The sequence below is a fragment of the Chlorocebus sabaeus genome, chromosome 12 (genome assembly GCF_047675955.1).
Source record: "Chlorocebus sabaeus isolate Y175 chromosome 12, mChlSab1.0.hap1, whole genome shotgun sequence".
Lineage (NCBI taxonomy): Eukaryota > Metazoa > Chordata > Mammalia > Primates > Cercopithecidae > Chlorocebus > Chlorocebus sabaeus.
Genome location: NC_132915.1, coordinates 98,235,760 through 98,257,014, shown reverse-complemented (window position 1 = coordinate 98,257,014; position 21,255 = coordinate 98,235,760). Strand labels below are relative to the sequence as shown.

At 38.1% G+C, this 21,255-nt stretch overlaps 1 protein-coding gene and 1 non-coding gene across 7 annotated transcripts in view; both read left to right on the top strand.

Moving 5' to 3' along the window:
* Positions 1-21,255, top strand: part of RC3H2 (ring finger and CCCH-type domains 2) — a 56,004-nt gene that overhangs the window by 7,216 nt on the left and 27,533 nt on the right. For 5 of the 6 annotated variants that reach the window (XM_008006348.3, XM_008006349.3, XM_008006346.3 and 2 more), the window contains exons 2-9: positions 797-1,094; positions 5,024-5,141; positions 6,176-6,409; positions 14,170-14,345; positions 17,102-17,302; positions 17,770-17,902; positions 18,023-18,141; positions 20,335-20,447. In XM_008006348.3, the coding sequence (XP_008004539.3) occupies positions 864-1,094; positions 5,024-5,141; positions 6,176-6,409; positions 14,170-14,345; positions 17,102-17,302; positions 17,770-17,902; positions 18,023-18,141; positions 20,335-20,447 (1,325 nt within the window). In that variant the 5' untranslated portion in view covers positions 797-863. Of the gene's footprint in view, positions 1-796; positions 1,095-5,023; positions 5,142-6,175; positions 6,410-8,030; positions 8,089-14,169; positions 14,346-17,101; positions 17,303-17,769; positions 17,903-18,022; positions 18,142-20,334; positions 20,448-21,255 lie in introns of those variants that run through there. The other variant, XM_037994090.2, reaches the window with a different exon arrangement.
* On the top strand, positions 17,573-17,683 carry LOC119622360 (small nucleolar RNA SNORD90). Its single transcript, XR_005239013.1, has one exon. It is a non-coding gene; the product is annotated as a small nucleolar RNA SNORD90 (small nucleolar RNA).

The window sequence follows — 21,255 nt, the reverse complement described above, 5'->3', positions numbered from 1 at the left end:
TAGAATAATGTTTTTTCTTCTACGTCTTCCTCATTGGACTTTACAGTTTTGGTTATGTATATCAATCACTAAATAATATAGTTTTATCAGAAGTATTGTAATGAACAATACAAGATTTTTAAGGCAATTTTTTTGTTGGTTTTACTTTGGCACTGTATGTTGTGGTCAGCATTATTCTTTCATTTATGAACAAACAGCTCTCTTAATCATCTCTCACTCATCACAGTCTTATATGTTGATTTTCAGTACCTCATTTTGCTTCCTAGCCAAGTCTTGTCAGAGATTTCCTCTTTCAGGTGGCAAGGCTGTTTTCTTCACACTTGAGTCTCTACAATATTATTTGGATGAGTAGTTTCCAAAGTTCACTAACTCCTGGCCGTACCTTATTATGTTTTGGGGTACTGGTTATCCAAGGGAAACACTTAAAAAACAAAACAACAAAACAAACATCCCAGCGGTCCAAAGTAATTTGTGTTCCTAAAGATGGAATATGGAAAGTTAATTTGCTTGTTTGATGTGGTCATTGAGAAAAAAACATAAAAGCTTTGATGATTATTATGTGAGCAACCAATATAAATACAGTTTAGTTGAAGGGAACACTATTAAGGTATTGTTTCCATGCAGAATTTCAGAAATTTAATTAATTCAGTAAATAGTTTTTTTAAAAAATACATCCAAATGTTATAAAATTATTCAGAAGTATTTTAGGTCTGCAGCTGTTGGTTGACTTAAGCAATTAACTCTTGAAAGGTGAATGATGAATATGTGGTTAATTCATACTTTTGTCCATTTCTAGCTTACAAAACACTACACAGCAAAATAATGATCTGCTAGACTGCTAACCCGAGCGTCCAGCTTCCACAATGCCTGTGCAGGCAGCTCAATGGACAGAATTTCTGTCCTGTCCAATCTGCTATAATGAATTTGATGAGAATGTGCACAAACCCATCAGTTTAGGTTGTTCACACACTGTTTGCAAGACCTGCTTGAATAAACTTCATCGAAAAGCTTGTCCTTTTGACCAGACTGCCATCAACACAGATATTGATGTACTTCCTGTCAACTTTGCACTTCTCCAGTTAGTTGGAGCCCAGGTAAGCGTTCAAGATTTTACTATAGGTTGGTGCAAAAGTAATCGCTGTTTTTGCCATTATTTTAACGGCTTGTCCAGCCTGTAGGCCACATGCGGCCCAGGACATCTTTGAATGCAGCCCAATACAAATTCATAAACTTTTAAAACATTGTGAGATTTTTTTGTGATTTATTTTTATTTTTATTTTTTTAGCTTATCAGCTATCGTTAGTGTATCTTATGTGGCCTTTTTTTTTTTTTTTTTTTTTTTTTTTTTGAAACAGAGTCTCTCTCTGTCTCCCAGGCTGGAGTGCAGTGGCGTAATCTGGGCTCACTGCAATTCCCACCTCCCGGGTTCAAGTGATTCTCCTGCTTCAGCCTCCCAAGTAGCTGGGACTACAGGCACGCACCAACATACCCAGCTAAATTTTTTTGTATTTTTAGTGGAGACAGGGTTTCACTATGTTGGCCAGGCTGGTCTGGAACTCCTGACCTTAGATGATCCACCCACCTCGGCCTTCCAGTGTGCTAGGATTACAGGCATGAGCCACTGCACCCGGCCATCTTACGTGGCTTTCATGGCAAAAACTGCAATTACTTTTGCAGCAACCTAATAATTTGTTACATGAAATGGTTACTGAACTTTGTTAAGTAGTAGGTATAAAGTATGTTTAGTGATCATTAAGGTGTAAAAAATAAATCTCAATGTACCTGATCTTCATGATTGTATTCTGCAAAAGATTTTCTTTAGATAATGTCATATCCTTATACAAACCATAGATTATATTATAGTTACATATTTCTTTAATTCTGTGGCTAAAATTTATGTATGTAAGTGATTTTGGTGGATAAGAAACATTTTTATGTAAGCGTACATATTTGTTCACTAGGTGATATGAAAAGAAATGTAATCAAAGCTTTGACCAGAAACAGGTTTTTCTGTTGTCGTTGTTACTCTTTTTTACTTCACTTAACTTTTTGTATAATAGTGCAAATGAAAAAGTAAGGTCTATGTAGGGATGTTTATATGGAAAACCAAAAACCAATGTGTCAGTAATAAATTCTGCATGATTTCTTATGAGCATGTGCTGTATCAAGCTTGTCTGACTTTCAGGCTGCATGCAGCCCAGGACAGCTTTGAATGTGGCCCAACACAAATTCGTAAACTTTTTTTTAAGCTCATCAGCTATTGTTAGTGTTAGTGTATCTTATGTGTGGCCCAAGACAGTTCTTCCAGTGTGGCCCACAGAAGCCAGAAGACACCTCTGAGCTATGTGATGCCTGAGTCGAACATTAGGGAAAAAAAAAAGAACAGGTGCTATAGAATTCGTGTTTGTAATTATTTTATTGAATCAAAGCAAGACTCTAGATTTGAAATAATTTCTATTTAATGAGGGTCTACTTTACATTAGGTTTGACAGTAAGCAGCATTTATTATTACTAATTCTTACCATAGCTTTTCAGGTGGTTATTATCCCCATTTTACAGGTTACGAAGAAGGTGAAATTCTATACATCATGTACTACATATTAAAGCCAAAAAGGAATTATTTTTCTGATTTGATAGAAAATCCAATAAACCAAAATACTTCATTCATTCCCTTAGTATCTTGAATTTGAAGTCCTCCTTGTAAAGCACAAAATCTCTTTTCAGTGTTTATAATCAAGTTACACACCATGAAATCAAGGTGCATCTACAATCGATAGTGTATCTTAATTGGCAATATATTTTTGTTAATGGAGTATAAAATAATGTCTCTTGCAAACAGTAACATTTTAGATTTGATAAAATATAAACTTTTTGTCAGAATACTAGCTAACCACGAGACCCAGTGGCTTACGCCTGTAATCTCAGCACTTTGGGAGGCTGACGTGGGCAGGCCGCTTTAGGCCAGGAGTTCGAGACTAGCCTGGGCAACATGGTGAAACCCCATCTCTACAAAAAATACAAAAATTAGTCAGGCGTGGTGGTGTGTGACTGTAGTCCCAGCTACTTGGGAGGCTGAGATGGTGAGATGGGAGGTTCATTTGAGCCCAGGAGGTTAAGGCTGCAGAGAGCCAAGATCATGCCACTGCACTCCAGCCTGGGTGATCGGAGTGAGACCCTATCTCAAAAAAAATGCAGAAAAACTAGCTACCATTTATTTAGCATTTGCTATAGGTCAGCGGGTACCATGTTAATATCATTTGTAAATGTTATCTCGTTGGTCCTTAAATTGCCTACAGGTCTTTACAATGTGACTTCTGTTACCTCTTCTACTACTGTTCTTATTCTGCTTAAGCTACACTGGCTTCTTAGCCAGTTCTCAGATATACCAAGTATATTGCCACCTGATGGCTTTTATAGTGACTGTTACCTTTGCCTAGAATGTTCAGTCTCTCTCCATTTTCTTTTTTTTTTTTTGAGATGGACTCTCACTGTCATCCAGGTTGGAGTGCAGTGGCCCAATCTCAGCTCATTGCATCCTCCACTTTCCAGGTTCAAGTGATTCTCCTGCTTCAGCCTCCCGAGTAGCTGGGATTACAGGTGTGCGCCACCATGCCCAGCTAACTGTTGTATTTTTAGTAGAGATGGGGTCTCACCATGTTTGCCAGGCTGGTCTCGAACTCCTGACCTCAAGTGATCTGCCCACCTTGGCCTCCCAAAATGCTGGGATTATTGGCCTGAGCAACGATGCCTAGCCTCTCTCTTCACATTCTTTATTCACATCTCACAGTTTTCAAGGAGCCAATCCTGACCACCCTAATTAAAATTGTAACCCCTCGCTAGTATTTCCAGTCCCCCTTATCTTTGCTCTATAATTTCACCTCTTGAAACACTACATATTTATTTATTATGTTTTTAATTTATTGATTGGCTGCCTCTTCTACTGTCCACTAGAATGTGAGCTCCACAAGGGCAAAACATTTTGTCTGTTTTGCTCATTGATACATCCCTGGTACCTATAACTGTGCCCAGTGCATGGTAAGCTCTCTATAAATATAAATATTTGTTGAATTATATTGCACTTTTGTAGTGACACTACAAAATACAGATTTTCCATCTTCATTTTGCAGATATGGAAATTATGACTTGGAGCAATTAAGTAATTTACTCAAGGTCATTCATAGAAGTAGCAGAGCTGCAATTTTTACTCAAGTTTTGACCTTTGAATGAAAACACTCTATCTTATAATGCTTATCTTAAGTAAATAATATAGTGAAAAGGTGATAAGTGCTATGGGGGGAAAAGAAAAAACAACTCTGCCTTTTTTCTCCACTCTTTAATTTTGAAATTCTTTCAGACTTACAAAAAAGTTGCAAGAAATACTATTCAGAGAACTTGTATAACTTTCCGCAGCTTAACCTAGTGTTAACATCCAACACCAAGAAATTAGCATTGATACAATACTGTTAACTTTCTGCTTCTTTTCTTTCTTCATTAATCCACACAGCTCCTGCTATTAAGTATGTTATTTTTTGTTGTTGCTGCTGCTGCTGTTATTTTGAGATGGAGTCTCACTCTGTCACCCAGATTGGAGTGCACAGTGCAATCTTAGCTCACTCCAACCTCAGCCTCCTGGGTTCAAGAGATTCTCCTGCCTCGGCCTCCTGAGTAGCTAGGATTACAGGCATCCACCACCACACCTGTCTAATTTTTGTAGTTTTTAGTAGAGATGGAATTTCACCATGTTGGCCAGGCTGGTCTCAAACTCCTGACTTCAGTTAATCTGCCTCCTTGGCCTCCCAAAGCGCTGAGATTACAGGCCTGAGCCACCGTGACTGGCCTTATTTTTGGTTTGTAGAAAGCAGTTTGGCTAGGTGTTTGACTTTAATTTTACTTAAATGGCTTTCATGTATTATCTATGCGTTATAATTTTATACTCACCAAGATTATTACCAAGTACATAAATAATAGTTGCATGAGCTGAATGAATATTTCTGCAATACTTCTTTTTTTTTTTTTTTTTAAGGTACCAGATCATCAGTCAATTAAGTTAAGTAATCTAGGTGAGAATAAACACTATGAGGTTGCAAAGAAATGCGTTGAGGATTTGGCACTCTACTTAAAACCACTAAGTGGAGGTAAAGGTAAGTTCATAAAATGCATTTTTACTGATAAGTAGGGCTTGGTAGTACATTTACCTGGAATGAATTGATGTGGATACCCTATTAAATTGTGGAAAAGGAGTTTGCTTGAGAAATGCCTTGAAAAATGTATAGATTGAGAAAATTACCTTGTCCTATTTTCTGAAAATAACCAATATTGTCATTAAGAATTCAAGCTGGGGCCGGGTGTGGTGGCTCATGCCTGTAATCCCAGCACTTTGGGAGGCTGAGGCAGGCGGATCACAAGGTCAGGAGATCGAGACCATCCTGGCTAACACGGTGAAACCCCATCTCTACTAAAAATATAAAAAATTAGCCAGGCATGGTGGAGGGCGCCTGTACTCCCAGCTACTCGGGAGGCTGAGGCAGGAGAATGGCATGAACCTGGGAGGTGGAGCTTGCAGTAAGCCGAGATGGCACCAGTGCACTCCAGCCTGGGCGACAGAGTGAGACTCCGTCTCAAAAAAAAAAAAAAAAAAAAAAAAATTAAAGCTGGGCGTGGTGGCTTCATGCCTGTAATTTGAGCACTTTATGAGGCTGAGGTGGGTGGATTTCTTGACCCCAGAAGTTTGAGACCAAGCCCATCTCTACTAAAAATACAAAAAATTAGGTGGGCATGGTGGCACATGCCTGTAGTCCCAGCTACTGAGGAGGCCGGTGTAGGAGAATCACATGAGCCCAGGAAGTTGAGATTGCTGTGAGCTGTGATCGTGCCACTGCACTCAGCCTGGGCAATGGGAGTGAGACCTTGTCTAAAAAAAAAAAAAATTTACCAGAGTCACTGCATCTTGACATTTGTACAGTATTTGAATTCATTGTTTAATAGTGCTTTTATTAATATAATATTATTAATATATTAATGTAATAACAGAGACAGAATACTGTTAGGAAAATGAAAGCACATTACAAGGGACTCATTAGGAATTATGGCTTAATCATTAAATACAGATAATGAAAATTGACTTTTATTTTTTATTGAAAAAACTTTAGCTCCCTTTGTTTCCCTTTTCCTAAAGGTGTAGCTAGTTTGAACCAGAGTGCACTGAGCCGTCCAATGCAAAGGAAACTGGTGACACTTGTAAACTGTCAACTGGTGGAGGAAGAAGGTCGTGTAAGAGCCATGCGAGCAGCTCGTTCCCTTGGAGAAAGAACTGTAACAGAACTGATATTACAGCACCAGAACCCTCAGCAGTTGTCTGCCAATCTATGGGCCGCTGTCAGGGCTCGAGGATGCCAGTTTTTAGGGCCAGGTAAGATAGGTTACTATCTTACCTTTTTTATTAGTAAGGGGCTTGAGGATGCCAATTTCTGGAGCTCAGTGAATCCTGAGACTCAGCCTGTCTTTATATGTACAAATATTGATATAATTAAAGATAAATTTGTTTTTGTTGTTGTTATTGCTGTTTTGTTTTGTTTTGTTTGAGACAGTGTCTCACTCTGTCACCCAGGCTGGAGTGCAGTGGCGCAGTCTTGGCTCACTGCAGCCTCGACATCCAGGTTCAAGCAGTTCTCCTGACTTAGCCCCTTAAGTAGCTGGAACTATAGGCACACACCATCACACCCGGCTAATTTTTCTATTGTTTGTACAGACAGGGTTTCACCATGTTGGCCAGGCTGGTCTGGAACTCCTGACCTCAGGTGATCCGCCCGCCCGGCCTCCCAAAATTCTAGGATTATAGCCACTGCACCCAGCCAAGATAAATCCATTTTTATTAATTTTAATTTATATGATAGACAGTGCTTTTGTGTTTTAAAACAAATTTCTCATTTAAGCTTCAATTGCCGTCAAGATAGGCAATATAGCTACAGTTTTACAAATTAGAAAACCAAGTTAGAGGCCTAAGATTGAACACGTAATAAACCAAAGAAAGGTAAGCTGTTTTTTGGTCTGAAAAAAAAATGTTTAAACTCTTAATCGTTTTTAGGGGATAATTATTTATGATTAGTGTTATCTATGTTCTGTCTTAAAAAATCTTCACCTATACCAAGGTTATGAAGTACCCTGCTGTGTTTCCTTCTAGAAGGTTTATTGTTTGAAATTTGTGATTTAGAACTACAGTTTGGGTAGAATTTATTTTTGGAAAGGAAACTTTAATAAGTGATATTGGGACAACTAGATCAAAATGTGGAAAAAGACAAAATTAGATGCATTTCTTATTCTCTATGAACTATATAAATTACAAACATGTCAGAAATCCTTATTAAAAATAAAAATAAATTATATAGGTAATAAAAACCAATAAAAGAATGTATTTCTGTATAACCTGTGAGTAGGGAACATTTTCCTAACTTTAACTCAAAATCTAGAAACAATAAGGGAAGAAATTGATATTTGACTGTATAATTTTTATGTTTAATTTACATCACAAAAAAATTATAACCAAAGGAAAAAGAAGACCAACTGGGGAAAATATAAATTATGTAACAAATGTACACAGAGGGCTAATATAACTAATATATACGGTACGTCTAAAAATTCAGAAGAAAAAGACCAACAACCAATTGAAAAATTGACAAAAGATGCAAGAAATACCATTTCTCACCTATCAGATGGCAGAATCTTAAAGTCTGAAAATATATTCTGTTGGCAAGGGTGTGAGGTACTCTCATCCAGTAGTCATGGGCATGCAAAGTGGTGCAAGAGAGGAATTTGGCAACATCTGAAAATATTACCTCTGTTTACCCTTTGGTCTAGCAATCCCACTTCTAGGAATCTATCCCAAAGAGACAACAGAAGGTATAGAATGCATAAAGTTTTAAAATAACTATTTGTAATAGCAAACATCTGGAAACAACCTGAATGCCTATGCGTAATAAGGTACTAGTATAATAAACTGTGGTATATCCTTCCAGTGTAGTACTATGCAGCTGTCGAAAGAAATGAGGAAGAAGTATATATTCTGCTAGGGTGTGACCTCCAGATACGTTGGTAAGTTAAAAAATAAAAGCAAGGTCCAGAATGATGTGCTCAGTATAGTACTTTCTAAGTTAGAGAAAGAGGGAGAAAATCCAACTTACTCATTTAAATTTTCCAAAAGAAACAATGGTTAAAAAAGGAAAAAAAAAAGACTAATACCAGTATGTAGAAGAACAAGGAATCAAGGGAAAGCAGACAGGGACAGAAGCTATACCTTGTCAACTCTATCTTGTTTTGTACTTTGGAACCACATAAGTGTTTTATGTAATTATAAAACAACGTTAAATATTTTTTAAATTTAATTAAAAATGATTAAAATAATACCTAAAAATAAAGCTAAAACAAGTTGGTAGCATATCCATTCGAGAATGAATTATTTCAGGTTACTTTAGAACACAGTGTTTTGACTTTTATATCCCTAGTGGAATATTCAATAAATCCAAAATTATATTCATTTGTCATATTGTTCATAATTCTACTGGTATTGTTATTTAGAAACTTAAACAGACACACAGTAGCATAAAACAAGTAAGCAAATAATTATGTTAATGCCACCAGAATCAAGACTTTCAGCATTTAAAAAAAAGATACAAGGCCAGGCACGGTGGCTCACACCTGTAATCCCAGCACTTTGGGAGGCCAAGGCGGGTGGATCACCTGAGGTCAGGAGTTCAAGACTAGCCTGGCCAACATGGCATAAACCCCTCTCTACTAAAAATACAAAAATTAGCCGGACATGGTGGCAGGTGTTTGTAATTTCAGCTAGTCGGGAGGCTGAGGCATGAGAATCGCTCTAACCTGGGGGCAGAGGTTGAGTGAGCCGAGATCATGCCACTTCACTCTAGCCTGGGTGAAAGAGCAAAACTCCATCTCAAAAAAAGAAAGAAAGAAAGAAAGATACAAGTATAAAATCAAAGATTTAAGTAAAACTCCTGCAGCCTTAAATTTGAATTGGCAATTTTAATAAAGACTCATTTGTTTTTCTATTTCTAAAAAATGCCAGTGTCCGTGGTCTGTCCCCTGAAAATACTTAGAAGTGATGAATAACCCTAACACCCAGATTGTGGGCTTTCATATATACCATTTCCCACTAAACAGAGGCAGGGCTCTTTGGGTAAATGCCTTATTCTAGTCTTGGGGTAGGAAGTCATGTGCTGGGTGAGGAGAGGGGAAGCAAAAAAGCTTATAATCCCAGTACTTTGGGAGGCTTAGGTGGGAGGATCAGTTGACCCCCAGAGAAAGAGATAAGGGAGAGACAATTCTGTTGAAAGGACAAAGAATTGAACATGAAGGAGCTCCTACTAGATGTAAGTAGGGCAATTTAAACATTATAATGAATGACTCCAATGCATTGAAACACAATATGTACAAACAATTTCAGGGACGATTCTTACATATTGAGGAAAGTTTCCTCTTTTAGCTGAATTCGAACTAATAATACATTTAGAAAATGATACAATTAGAAAAATCACAATTTTGCATCCCCAAATGGGCTTCAGCAAGAATTATTTATGGCTGTTAAACCCTTTAGATGAGAGGTAACTGGGGAAATTTATAATAGATGGATAAAGTCTGAACCCACTGATAAATCTTAGCATTACTGAAAGTGAAAAAAATAGGCCTGTACTGTGTATATCTTGACTTGATGCATGGAATAAGAGGTGCCCTTGGCAGCAAACAAACTTTACACGAATTAAGGAGGCTAGAGGACCATACTTAAAAATATCATAGGCTGGGCACAGTGGCTAAAGCCTATAATCCCAGAGCTTTGGGAAGCCAAGTCGGGCAGATCGCTTGAGCCCAGGAGTTTGAAACCAGCCTGGGAAACATGGTGAAACCCCATCTCTAACAAAAATACAAAAATTAGCCGGGCATGGTGGCATGCACCGGTGGTCCTAGCTCCTCAGGAGGCTAAGATCAGAGGTTCACGAAGTTGAGACTGCAGTGAGCCGTGATGATGCCATTGCACTCCAGCCTGGGTGACAAAACAACACCTTGTCTCAAAAAATAATAATATATAAAAAATTAAAAATATTGTCAGCGCAAAATTATCAGATCTATAATGTGGGAAACTTTTCAGAAAAATTTTTCTTTAACAAATGGATTTTCTTTTAAATGAGAGGGTTAGAGGATGGTGGAGAATTGATACAGATTTTTTTCTAAAGCCTATAGATGCATCAATCAAAAGCAATATGTGAACTTTGGATACTTTGAGAAGACATTTTTGAGACAATGGGAGAAAATAGAACAGACTGAATATTAGATCACATTAAGAAAATAATGTGGCTGGGTGGGATGACTCATGCCTGCAATCCCAGCACTTTGGGAGGCCTAGGCGCCGTATTGCTTGAGTCCTGGAGTTGGAGGCCAGTCTGGGCAATATGTCGAAACTCCATCTCTGCAAAAATGAGTCGGGTGTGGTGGCACATGCCTGTGGTCAGGAGGATCATTTGAGCTCAGGAGGTGGAAGTGCAATGAGTGCAATTATGCCACTGCATTCCAGCCTGGATGACAGAACAAGACCCTGTCTCAAAAAAGAAAGAAAATATATTACTTTTGTTAGGTGTGATAGTGGTGTTATATTAAAACAATTTTTTAAGTCTTATCTGTTAGAATTACATACTGAAGTACTTAAGAATGAAGTAATATATTGTCTGGGACTTTTAGATACTCTAACCAAAGTAAACTACAAAAATGAGCACGAAGTAGATGAAACCTGACTGGCAAAAGCTGTGTTATGGGTGCATGTTATCTCTGCTTTTATGTATGTTTAAAATTTTCCGTTATACAAATTTTTAAAATATTTCAAAAATCTAGTTTCATACAGAATTAAAGAATGTTACCTTTAGATGTTTCTGATGTTTACTTTTAAAGAAACACTAGACTAGGTGTCAAATCTCTTTTTTCTACAGCTCAGAAACAAAAAGACAGCCTAATTTAAAAATGGGCACATAACTTGAGTAGACATTTCTCCAAAGAAGAGACACGATGGCTAACAAGCACATGAAAAAATCCTGAGTGTATTTAGTTATTAGGGAGATGCAAATCAAAATCACAGTGACATACTTGTTTATACTCACTTGGCCATTATTTTATTTCATTTTTTTAGAGACAGGGTCTTGCTCCATTGCTCAGGTTGGAGTGCAGTGGCACGGTTTTAGCCCACTGTAACTTCAGAACTCCTGGCCTCAAGTAATCCTCCCATCTCGGCCTCCCAAAATGCTGGGAGTAGCCATAATTTTTAAAAATGGAACATAACAAATGTTGATGAGAATGTGGAGAATGTGGGCATGTAAAATGGTGTGCTGCTTTGGAAAATAATTTGTCAGTTCCTTAAAAAGTTAAACAATTACCATATGACCCAGCAGTTTTATTCCTAAGTGTATACCCAAAAGAATAGAAAACAGATATTCAAACTAATACTTGTATACAAGTGTTTATTGCAGCATTATTTGCAATAGTCAAAAGGTGGAAACAATCCAAATGTCCATCAAGTGATAAATGGATTAACAAAATGTAGTATGTCCATAAATAGGCTATCCCTCAGCCATAAAAGGAATAAATGCATATATATGCTGCATGTGGATGAGCTTCAAAAATACTACATTAGGTTGGACGCAGTGGCTCACACCTGTAATTCCAGCACTTTGGGAGGCTGAGGCAGGTGGATAACTTGAGGTCAGGAGTTTGAGACCAGCCTGGCCAACATGGCAAAACTCTGTCTCTACTGAAAATACAAAAAATTAGCTGGGCATGGTGGTGCACACCTGTCATCCCTGCTATTCAGGAGGCTGAGGCACAAGAATCATTTGAACCCAGGAGGCGGAGGTTGCAGTGAGCCAAGATTGTGCCACTGCACTCCAGCCTAGGTGACAGAGCGAGATTTTGTCTCAAAAAAAAAGAAAAAGAAAAAGAAAAAAAACCCACATTAAATTAAAGAAACCAGACAGCCTACTGTTGCCGGGGCTGTGTATAGAGTGTATGAACAGTGACTGCTTAATGGCAATGAGTTTCCTTTGGGGTGATGAAAATGTCTTAAATTAGAGTTGATGGTTGTACAACATTGTGAAATATAGTAGATACCACTGAATTGTGTAGTTAAAATGGTTAATTTTATCTCAGTTTTTAAAAGAAGTCCTTGCTAGCAGAGAAACACTGGGAGGTGAAAAAAAGAAAGAAAGAAAAAAGAAAAAATTAAAAAATTTTTTAAAGTCCTTGGTTCTATTAGATTGGTGCAAAAGTAATTGTGGTTTTTGCCATTACAGTTCCAATTTTGTTGGTAACTAGATATGTTACCTTGGCTTAAACACTTAACTTCTCTGGACCTCAATAGCCTCACTTAGAAAAAGGGTTTGTATTTTGAATCCAGATAATCTTTCAGCTCTTAAGCTGTATTGTTTTGATTGATAACCATGTATTTGTAATTTGTAATTTTGAAATAATTTTGTATTTATGGAAAAGTTGTAAGAATAATGCAGAGAATTTTTTGTATGTTCTTTACCAACATTCAGCAGTTTCTAATATTTTGCCATATTTGTTATTTTTTCCCTCTCTTCTGAACCATTTGAGAGTAGGTTGTTTATTTTATGCTCCTTTCCTTTAATACTTCAGTGTGTTTCCTGAAAACAAGGATACTCTCTTATGTAACAATATTACATTCATTAAATTTTTAAAAATTAATGATACAATACAGTACTATATACAATTTGTAGTTCATATTCCAATTTTGTCAACTATTCCAAAAATATCTTTTATAGTATTTATTTTCTTCAAGTGTAAGACCCAGTTCAAGATCACTTTCTGTATGTTTTAGTCATGTCTCTTTTTAGTCGTCTTTATTCTGGAACTTTCATGACACATATTCTTGAAGAATACAGGCTATTTATTTTACAGAATATTTCTTTTTTTTTTTTTTTTTTTGAGATGGACTTTCGCTGTGTCGCCAGGCTGTAGTGCAGTGGTACAATCTCGGCTCACTGCAACCTCTGCCTCCCGGGTTCAAGGGATTCTCCTGCCTCAGCCTCCTGAGTAGCTGGGAGTACAGATGCACACCACCATGCCCAGCTAATTTTTGTATTTTTAGTAGAGATGGGGTTTCACCGTGTTGGCCAGGATGGTCTCGAACTCCTGACCTCAGGTGATCTGCCCGCCTCGGCCTCCCAAAGTACTGGAATTACAAGCATGAGCCAGCGTGCCCAGCCTCAGAATATTTCTTAATTTAGAAATCTGATTTTCTCTAATGATTAACTTCAGATTATACTATATATTCCTGGCTATAAAGCAACATAAATGAAATTAATACCTTCTTTGGGTTTTGCATTCAGAGGCTAATATTTTTTAAATTATATGCAAAATAGTTCTGACAGGCAAAGTGACAGTCTCATGCATGAAAACAATACCATTTATTATAAGCGTGCTGTGGGTCCTTTGCATATCATTGTCAGAGTAGTTCTGTGTATTTAATTTTTATATATTTATTTGAGATGGGGTCCGTCTCTGTTACCCAGGCTGGGGTACAGTGACGTGATCACAGCTCACTACAGCTTTAACCTCCCAGGCTCAAGTGATCCTCCACTTCGCCTCCCAAGAGCTGGAACCACAGGCGCATGCCACCATGCCTGGCTAATTTTTTTAATACTTAACATTTTTTGTAGAGACAGGGTCTCCCTATATTACCCAAGCTGGTCTCAAACTCCTGGGCTCAAACAGTCTTCCTGCCTTGGCCTCTCAAAGTGGTGGGATTTATAGGTGTGAACCACCACACCCAGCTATGTGTTTTATAAATAACTTTTTTTTACCTTAACCTTATCATCATCTAATTGACTGTTAAATACAGAAGATACTTTAAGTTCTGTTAACTTGTGTTCTGATTGGTATTTAGTGGAAGAATGTTTTATTTATGGAAAGTATGTTTTATTTTGCTTGATTACCTTTTAAATAAACTATGTACATGTGATGTCCTCTTTGTGCTGATTAAATATAGATTATGGGTAATGGGCCACTATAAACTCTAATACCCAAAGATATCTGTGACACACATGATCTGATGGGTTCCTCATTTGTCATGAACTTACGTTCCTTCAATATTTTTAGCTATGCAAGAAGAGGCCTTGAAGCTGGTATTACTGGCATTGGAAGATGGTTCTGCCCTCTCAAGGAAAGTTCTGGTACTTTTTGTTGTGCAGAGACTAGAACCAAGATTTCCTCAGGCATCAAAAACAAGTATTGGTCATGTTGTGCAACTACTGTATCGAGCTTCTTGTTTTAAGGTAAGCATTAAGTATCTATGGAAAGACATGCCTGTTTGTGAGACAGATACTTCCTGAAATTCCTGTTACCCAGTCTAGAGGCCCTAGCAATACAGAATGCTTACAAGAGTTGAGAGGAAACTTTCCTTCTGCATTGATTGCATCTGTAGTACCACCTTTTGGTAGTACCTGTTACTATCTATTGGCAAAATAAGAGTATATATGTGAAGATGTCAGTAACAGAAAGAACATAAGGAAATCATTTGGTAAACTTGACTCTTATCAAGTAAAAGAGGACTGCAGAAACCTAATTTCTTTACATTTAGTGTCTTAAAAGGAAATCAGGAACTATATTGAAAACTTCATAAGGAGTATGTAAACTTTGTAACCCATTATTGTTTTTGTTATCTCATTCTCTGTAGTGATTAGATTAATACCTTTAATCTGAAAATGGCCTACATGTTATCTCACATACAACAAGGAAATGGAAGGTTGAGGAGATTGGTCCACTCTGCTTTTAGATGTTGTTTTTTGTTTAGTGGAAAGGGTAGGGAAGAACCCCAATATATTTTAAAACGTAGTTTCATTGTCTAATAGGCTAGCAGGTAGTAACAGATACTGAAAGCAAGCTGAATCCTTAAAGTGTTTTTATGATCCAAGAGTGTAGGTTGCTGCCTGGGTCTTGAGAATGTCTCATGTACTTGGAAGTAGAAAGGCCTATTGGCTTCTATGAAAGTAAAACATTTAAATTTGAAACCAAAGCTTATTTAGGTTATTTTGTTGGTTTTATAGCTCCCAAGAGTGAAAATAGTACAGACAGAAAACTGTTTTCTTGGCAGACCGCTTAGTTTGAGATAACAGGTAATTGGTAATAGAGGGTGTTGGGATTAATTCATTTAACTCCACTAATGAGACTTGGACACTATCTACCTCATAGTCATAGCGTTTAGAATTTCATGCTCTTAGGGCAACTATTGAAATTAATCTCTGGTTCCACACACCTCACTAGGCCCTGTAAAACTCTGTAACTTTTTAATGTGTAGTTTTTTACTACTTAAGTAGAGGTTAAAGCTATATACCCTGATGATAATTTCTGGGGTAGCAGAAAATTTCTTCTTTTAAGTGACGGACTTTCGCTCTGTTGCTTAGGCTGGAGTGCAGTGGCGCCATCGTAATTCACTGCAGCCTTGACTCCTGGGCGCAGGCCATCCTCCTGCCTCAGCCTCCCAAGAAAATTTCTTTTTTTTTTTTTTTTTTTTTTTTTTTTGAGACGGAGTCTCGCTCTGTCGCCCAGGCTGGAGTGCAGTGGCCGATCTCAGCTCACTGCAAGCTCCGCCTCCCGGTTTCACGCCATTCTCCTGCCTCAGCCTCCCGAGTAGCTGGGACTACAGGCGCCCGCCACCGTGCCCGGCTAGTTTTTTGTATTTTTTTTAGTAGAGACGGGGTTTCACCATGTTAGCCAGGATGGTCTCGATCTCCTGACCTCATGATCCGCCCGTCTCGGCCTCCCAAAGTGCTAGGATTACAGGCTTGAGCCACCGCGCCCGGCCAAGAAAATTTCTTAATTATCATGTGGTAGTGCTAATATATGTATACCTATTAGCTGGATTCCTTGCTTGTCTATCTATATCCTCTCCTGTTACCAAAGTGATGTTTTTTAAAACATAAATCTGATCATGTCACTTCTCTGCTTAAAAATCCTAAATCAGCCCTGTACAGTGGTTTATACCTGTAATCCCAGCACTTTGGGAGGCCAAAGCGAGAAGATTGCTTGAGCCCAGAAAGTCAAGGCTACAGCGAGCCTAGATCATGCCACTGCACTCCAACCTGGGTGACAAAGTGAGACCCTGGTCTCCCCATCCCCTGTCCTCCCCATCCCTACCCCTCCAAAAAAATCAGTGGGTTCACATTCCCTTCATGATAATATCCAAATTTCCTACCGTAGTATATAATGCCCTCTATTATTATTCTCTAGCCTGTATCATACCTTAACCCTGTGTGTTCTGCTTTTTCATGTTTCTATTTCACCACTTGCTGCTCTTTTAAAAAATCTATTTCTCCCCCTTCTTTTTTTTCTTTTTCTTTTTTTTTTTTTTTTTTTTGAGACGGAGTCTTACTCTGTCCCTCAGGCTAGAGTGCTATAGTGCTATCTTAGCTCACTGCAACCTCTGCCTCCCGAGTAGGTGGGATTACAGGTGCCTGCCACCACCACGCCCGACTAATTTTTGTATTTTTATTTGAGATGGGGTTTCATCACGTTGGCCAGGCTGGTCTCAAACTCCTGACTTCAAGTGATCCGCCCACCTCGGCCTCTCAAAGTGCTGGGATTACAGGCATGAGCCACCACCCCGGCCTCCTCACCTTTCTTTGCTCAGGAAACTCATATTTATTGTACACAAATCAATTCATGTAGCTTTCAGCTGGGAGAAGCCTTTTCTGAAATCCCTTTCTTCTCGCTAATTTAATTCCTTTTCCTCTTTGTTGCCATCAAGCCTTATAATAGCACTTTTACTGTAATTTTCTACTTACAAGTTTCTCTTTCTTAACAGTGGCTGAAATCATTGAAGGCAGGGATTATGTATTTAGTTATGTAAGTTCTGTTTTGTTCCAGAAAGAATTTGTGGTCAGGACATTATCTTATCTATGTACCTTATTTGTGTGGTGTCTGATATGTAAGTATCCCCCAGCCTCTGTGAAAAAAGAATAAACGAATCAGTTGAAGGGAGAAAGCACAGACCAATTCTGATGAGTTTCTTTTTCTCTTTTCTATTTCTTAGGTTACCAAAAGAGATGAAGACTCTTCCTTAATGCAGCTGAAGGAAGAATTTCGGAGTTATGAAGCGTTACGCAGGGAACATGATGCCCAAATTGTTCATATTGCTATGGAAGCAGGACTCCGTATTTCACCTGAACAGTGGTCCTCTCTTTTGTATGGTGATTTGGCTCATAAATCACACATGCAGTCTATCATTGATAAGGTTTGTGAAATTAGAGATGCTGATATTCTACAATTGCTGTTACATTGAAGAGTAATAGAATATTCTAAAGAGTCTATACACAAACAGTTGGAGATTCCTGTGTTTTTAAATGTCAGACTCTTATAAATTATCCTTATTTTCTTTTTATTTTTCTACTTGCAAAATAAAGGGATGCAAGAGGGAAACAAATACATGATATTAGCGTAAAAGCAGTGAGGCTTACAAAATTTCAAGCTTATCTATATTCTGACCTCAGAGAGTTAATACAGCTTATAAGTTTTCTAAGTGTCTAATGATGAATTTCATAGGGCAGATTCTGAGGTGAAAATTTAATTCATCACTGATAGTCCTACTATGGAATCTGAAGACACTTGAAAACCTATTAAATGTGTTGAAAATTGAAAGTATTTGAATATAAATGTGTCATAAGAACCAAAGTAAAAAGCATTCTCATTTCTGTTTGTTAGCTACAGTCTCCAGAGTCATTTGCAAAGAGTGTCCAGGAATTGACAATTGTTTTGCAACGAACAGGTGACCCAGCTAACTTAAATAGACTGAGACCTCATTTAGAGCTTCTTGCAAACATAGACCCTAATCCAGGTATGTGGGAACATGCTCAGTTGCTTATATTTTTTTCTACTTTCGAGGTGAATAATACAAGAGAATTACTGCTAACATTCTTCCCCTCCCAACCCCCGTGCCCTTGGTGGCTTATTTTAGATGCTGTTTCACCAACTTGGGAGCAGCTAGAAAATGCAATGGTAGCTGTTAAAACAGTAGTTCATGGTCTTGTGGACTTCATACAAAATTATAGTAGAAAAGGCCATGAGACCCCTCAGGTAAGTATATTTATTACATTTCTGACTGCTATTATCTCTAACCCAGTTTCATCCTGAACATCTTAACAAGCTGTTTTGTTAATTGGACTCAGTATGTGACTCATAAGTTTTTTTACTATCTCTGTTCTTTTGGGAGAAACCCAGTTTTTAATGTACTTGGTAACATTTTATAGCACAGCAAGAGTTTTGAGGGTATCTTAGATGTGAGTATACTTCATTACAGAATTTTTTTGACCAAATGTAGATAATTGATTCCAAAACGTTTTGTCTAATTCTTTTCTACTGTGGGAAATTGTCATTTATGGAATTCGAATTTTCTTTTTCTTTTCTTTCTTTTTTTTTTTTTTTTTTTTTTTTTGAGACAAAGCCTCACTCTGTTGCCCAGGCTGGAGTGCAGTGATGCTATCTCAGCTCACTGCAACAACCTCTGCCTCCTGAGTTCAAGTAATTCTCCTGCCTCAGCCTCCCAAGTAGCTGGGATTACAGGCAAGCGCCACCATGCCCTGCTAATTTTTGTATTTTTTGTAGAGATAGGGTTTTACCATGTTGGCCAGGCTGGTCTCAAACTCCTGACCTCAGGTGATCTGCCCACCTCGGCCTCCCAAAGTGCTGGGATTACTGGCGTGTGAGCCACCGTGCCCAGCTGAAATTTGAATTTTCAAGGTAATTTTCAATGTACTTTAGAAATTGAGATATAATCCTGGCCAGACACAGTGGCTCACGCCTGTAATCCCAGCACTTTGGGAGGTCGAGGTGAGCAGATCACTTGAGGTCAGAAGTTCGAGACCAGCCTGGCCAACATGGTGAAACCCCGTCTCTACTAAAAAAAAAAAAAAAAAAAAAAAAATACAAAAATTAGCCTGGCATGGTGGTGGACACCTGTAATCCCAGCTACTCAGAAGGCTGAGTCAGGAGAATCGCTTGAACCCGGGAGATAGAGGCTACAGTGAGCCGAGATAGCGCCACTGCACTCCAGCCTGGGCGATAGAGTGACTCTTGTTTCCAAAAATATAAAATAAAATAAAAAGAAGTTAAGATATAATCCTTTATACTAATAACTTCTGTTTATTAAGTTATTATGAGCCATTCACTACATTCAATGTTTTACGTATATTATTTCTTATCCTTACAGTCACCTGCAATGTAGTTGCTATGTCCAAGCTGAAATTCAAAGAGGTTAAATAATATAAGATTGTGCTGTTAGAGGGTGGGTGCAGTGTCTCATGCCTATAGTCTCAGCATTTGGGAGGCCAAGGGGGCCAGATCACGAAGTCAGGAGATGAGACCATCCTGGCTAACACAGTGAAACCCCATCTCTACTACAAATACAAAAAATTAGCCAGGCGTGGTGGCAGGCACCTGTAGTCCCAGCTCCTTGGGGGCTGAGGCAGGGAGAATGGCGTGAACCCGGGAAGTGGAGCTTGTAGTGAGCCGAGATGGCGCCACTGCACTCCAGCCTGGGCAGCAGAGCCAGACTCCGTCTCAAAAATAAAAATAAAAAAAATAAAAAAGATTGTGCTGTCAGTAAGAGCTGGGATCAAACCCACACTTTGTACTCTTCTTTCCTCATTCTTAGGAGACATTATAACTTAAAATGTTGACTGAAAAGCAAATGTTTTCATCTTAGGCTCATAAGAATAAGAATATCTTAGATTTTGATGCAAATTGTAGAAGTCATAGTGAAATTTTAATATTCTGCCGCATTGTGTGAACTCAAATAGGTTAAGCCTGAGAGTTGTACCCTCAAGTTGACAAGTGAATTGGTAATTTTTCACTTCTGGGGGAATTGTATTCTACCTTTTCTGAGAAAGTTTTAAGTAGACAAAGCTTTCGGCTTTTTTAAATGCTTTTTAAAATTGTTTGATTTTGGTAGCAGAATTTTAAGACAGCAATAAATTGATGAAAAAATATTGTCTTTTTCTGGGCATTCTGTTAACTAATGAATAAATGGACATAATAACATTTGAGCCAGTTTCGAATAATCTTCAGAAGGAATATCTAAAGTGCCAACTCAGGGTTATGTCACATAACTCACAACAGGAAACAATGGAATATTAGTTGTTTCAGTACAAGAATTACTTGTCTAATGTGAAAAAGAATTAAAGGTGTAATTATAAAGTTCTGAACTTCCTAGAGTGAATTACAAATGGAATCTTCACTTTGCCACTCATTGAATGTGTTCCATTTTTGTAGCCTCAGCCAAACAGCAAATACAAGACTAGCATGTGCCGAGATCTGCGACAGCAAGGGGGTTGTCCACGAGGAACAAATTGTACATTTGCCCATTCTCAGGAAGAGCTTGAAAAGTAAGTGTCGAGAATTCTCTTTTATATGGGTTTAATTTTTGATTTTTATGGGAGTGTTATATACAGTCCTGAAGTTTGTGATGACTTTCAAAAATGCAAGTTAAGGGGGCTGGGCACCATAGCTCATGCCTGTATTCCCAGCACTTTGGGGGGCTGAGGCAGGAGGATTGCTTGTGCTCAGGAGTTTGAGACCAGCCTGGGCAAGATAAGGAGACCCCCGTCTCTACAGAAAAATTTTAAAATTAGCTGTGTGGCCCACAGTTGTGGTCCCAGCTGCTCAAAAGGCTGAGGTGGAAGAATTGCTTGAACCCCAGAGGTCAAGGCTGCAGTAAGTTGTTCACACCACTGCACTCCAGCCTGAGGGACACAGCAAAACAAAACAAAACAAAACAAAGCATGTAAGATCTGGGTACCAGATTAACATTCGTGCATTTAGACCCTCACTCAATGGTCATATTTTGAGACCATTTTATAGCTGGAATCCATGTTTCTACTGAGCACCTGTGGAGAATGAAAATACTTGCAGTCTTATTTGCTCAGATTCAGTTAAACCTAGCAGCAAAGTCTCAGGCAAAATGGTAAAGCAGATATATATCTTTTTTATGACTTTTGGTCTTTTTAACATTCTTTTTCCCTGTGTATTCTTTCTCTTCTCCTTTGGGTAACCTCTTTTTCTATGTCCATTTAACCGAGACATAAAAGTTAATGTATATAAGGTTTAATACTATTATCCAATTTTTGTTGTTTTGTTTTTTAACCAAAACTTTCATTATTGAGACCTCACCAAAAAAATCATCCCAGCCTTTCT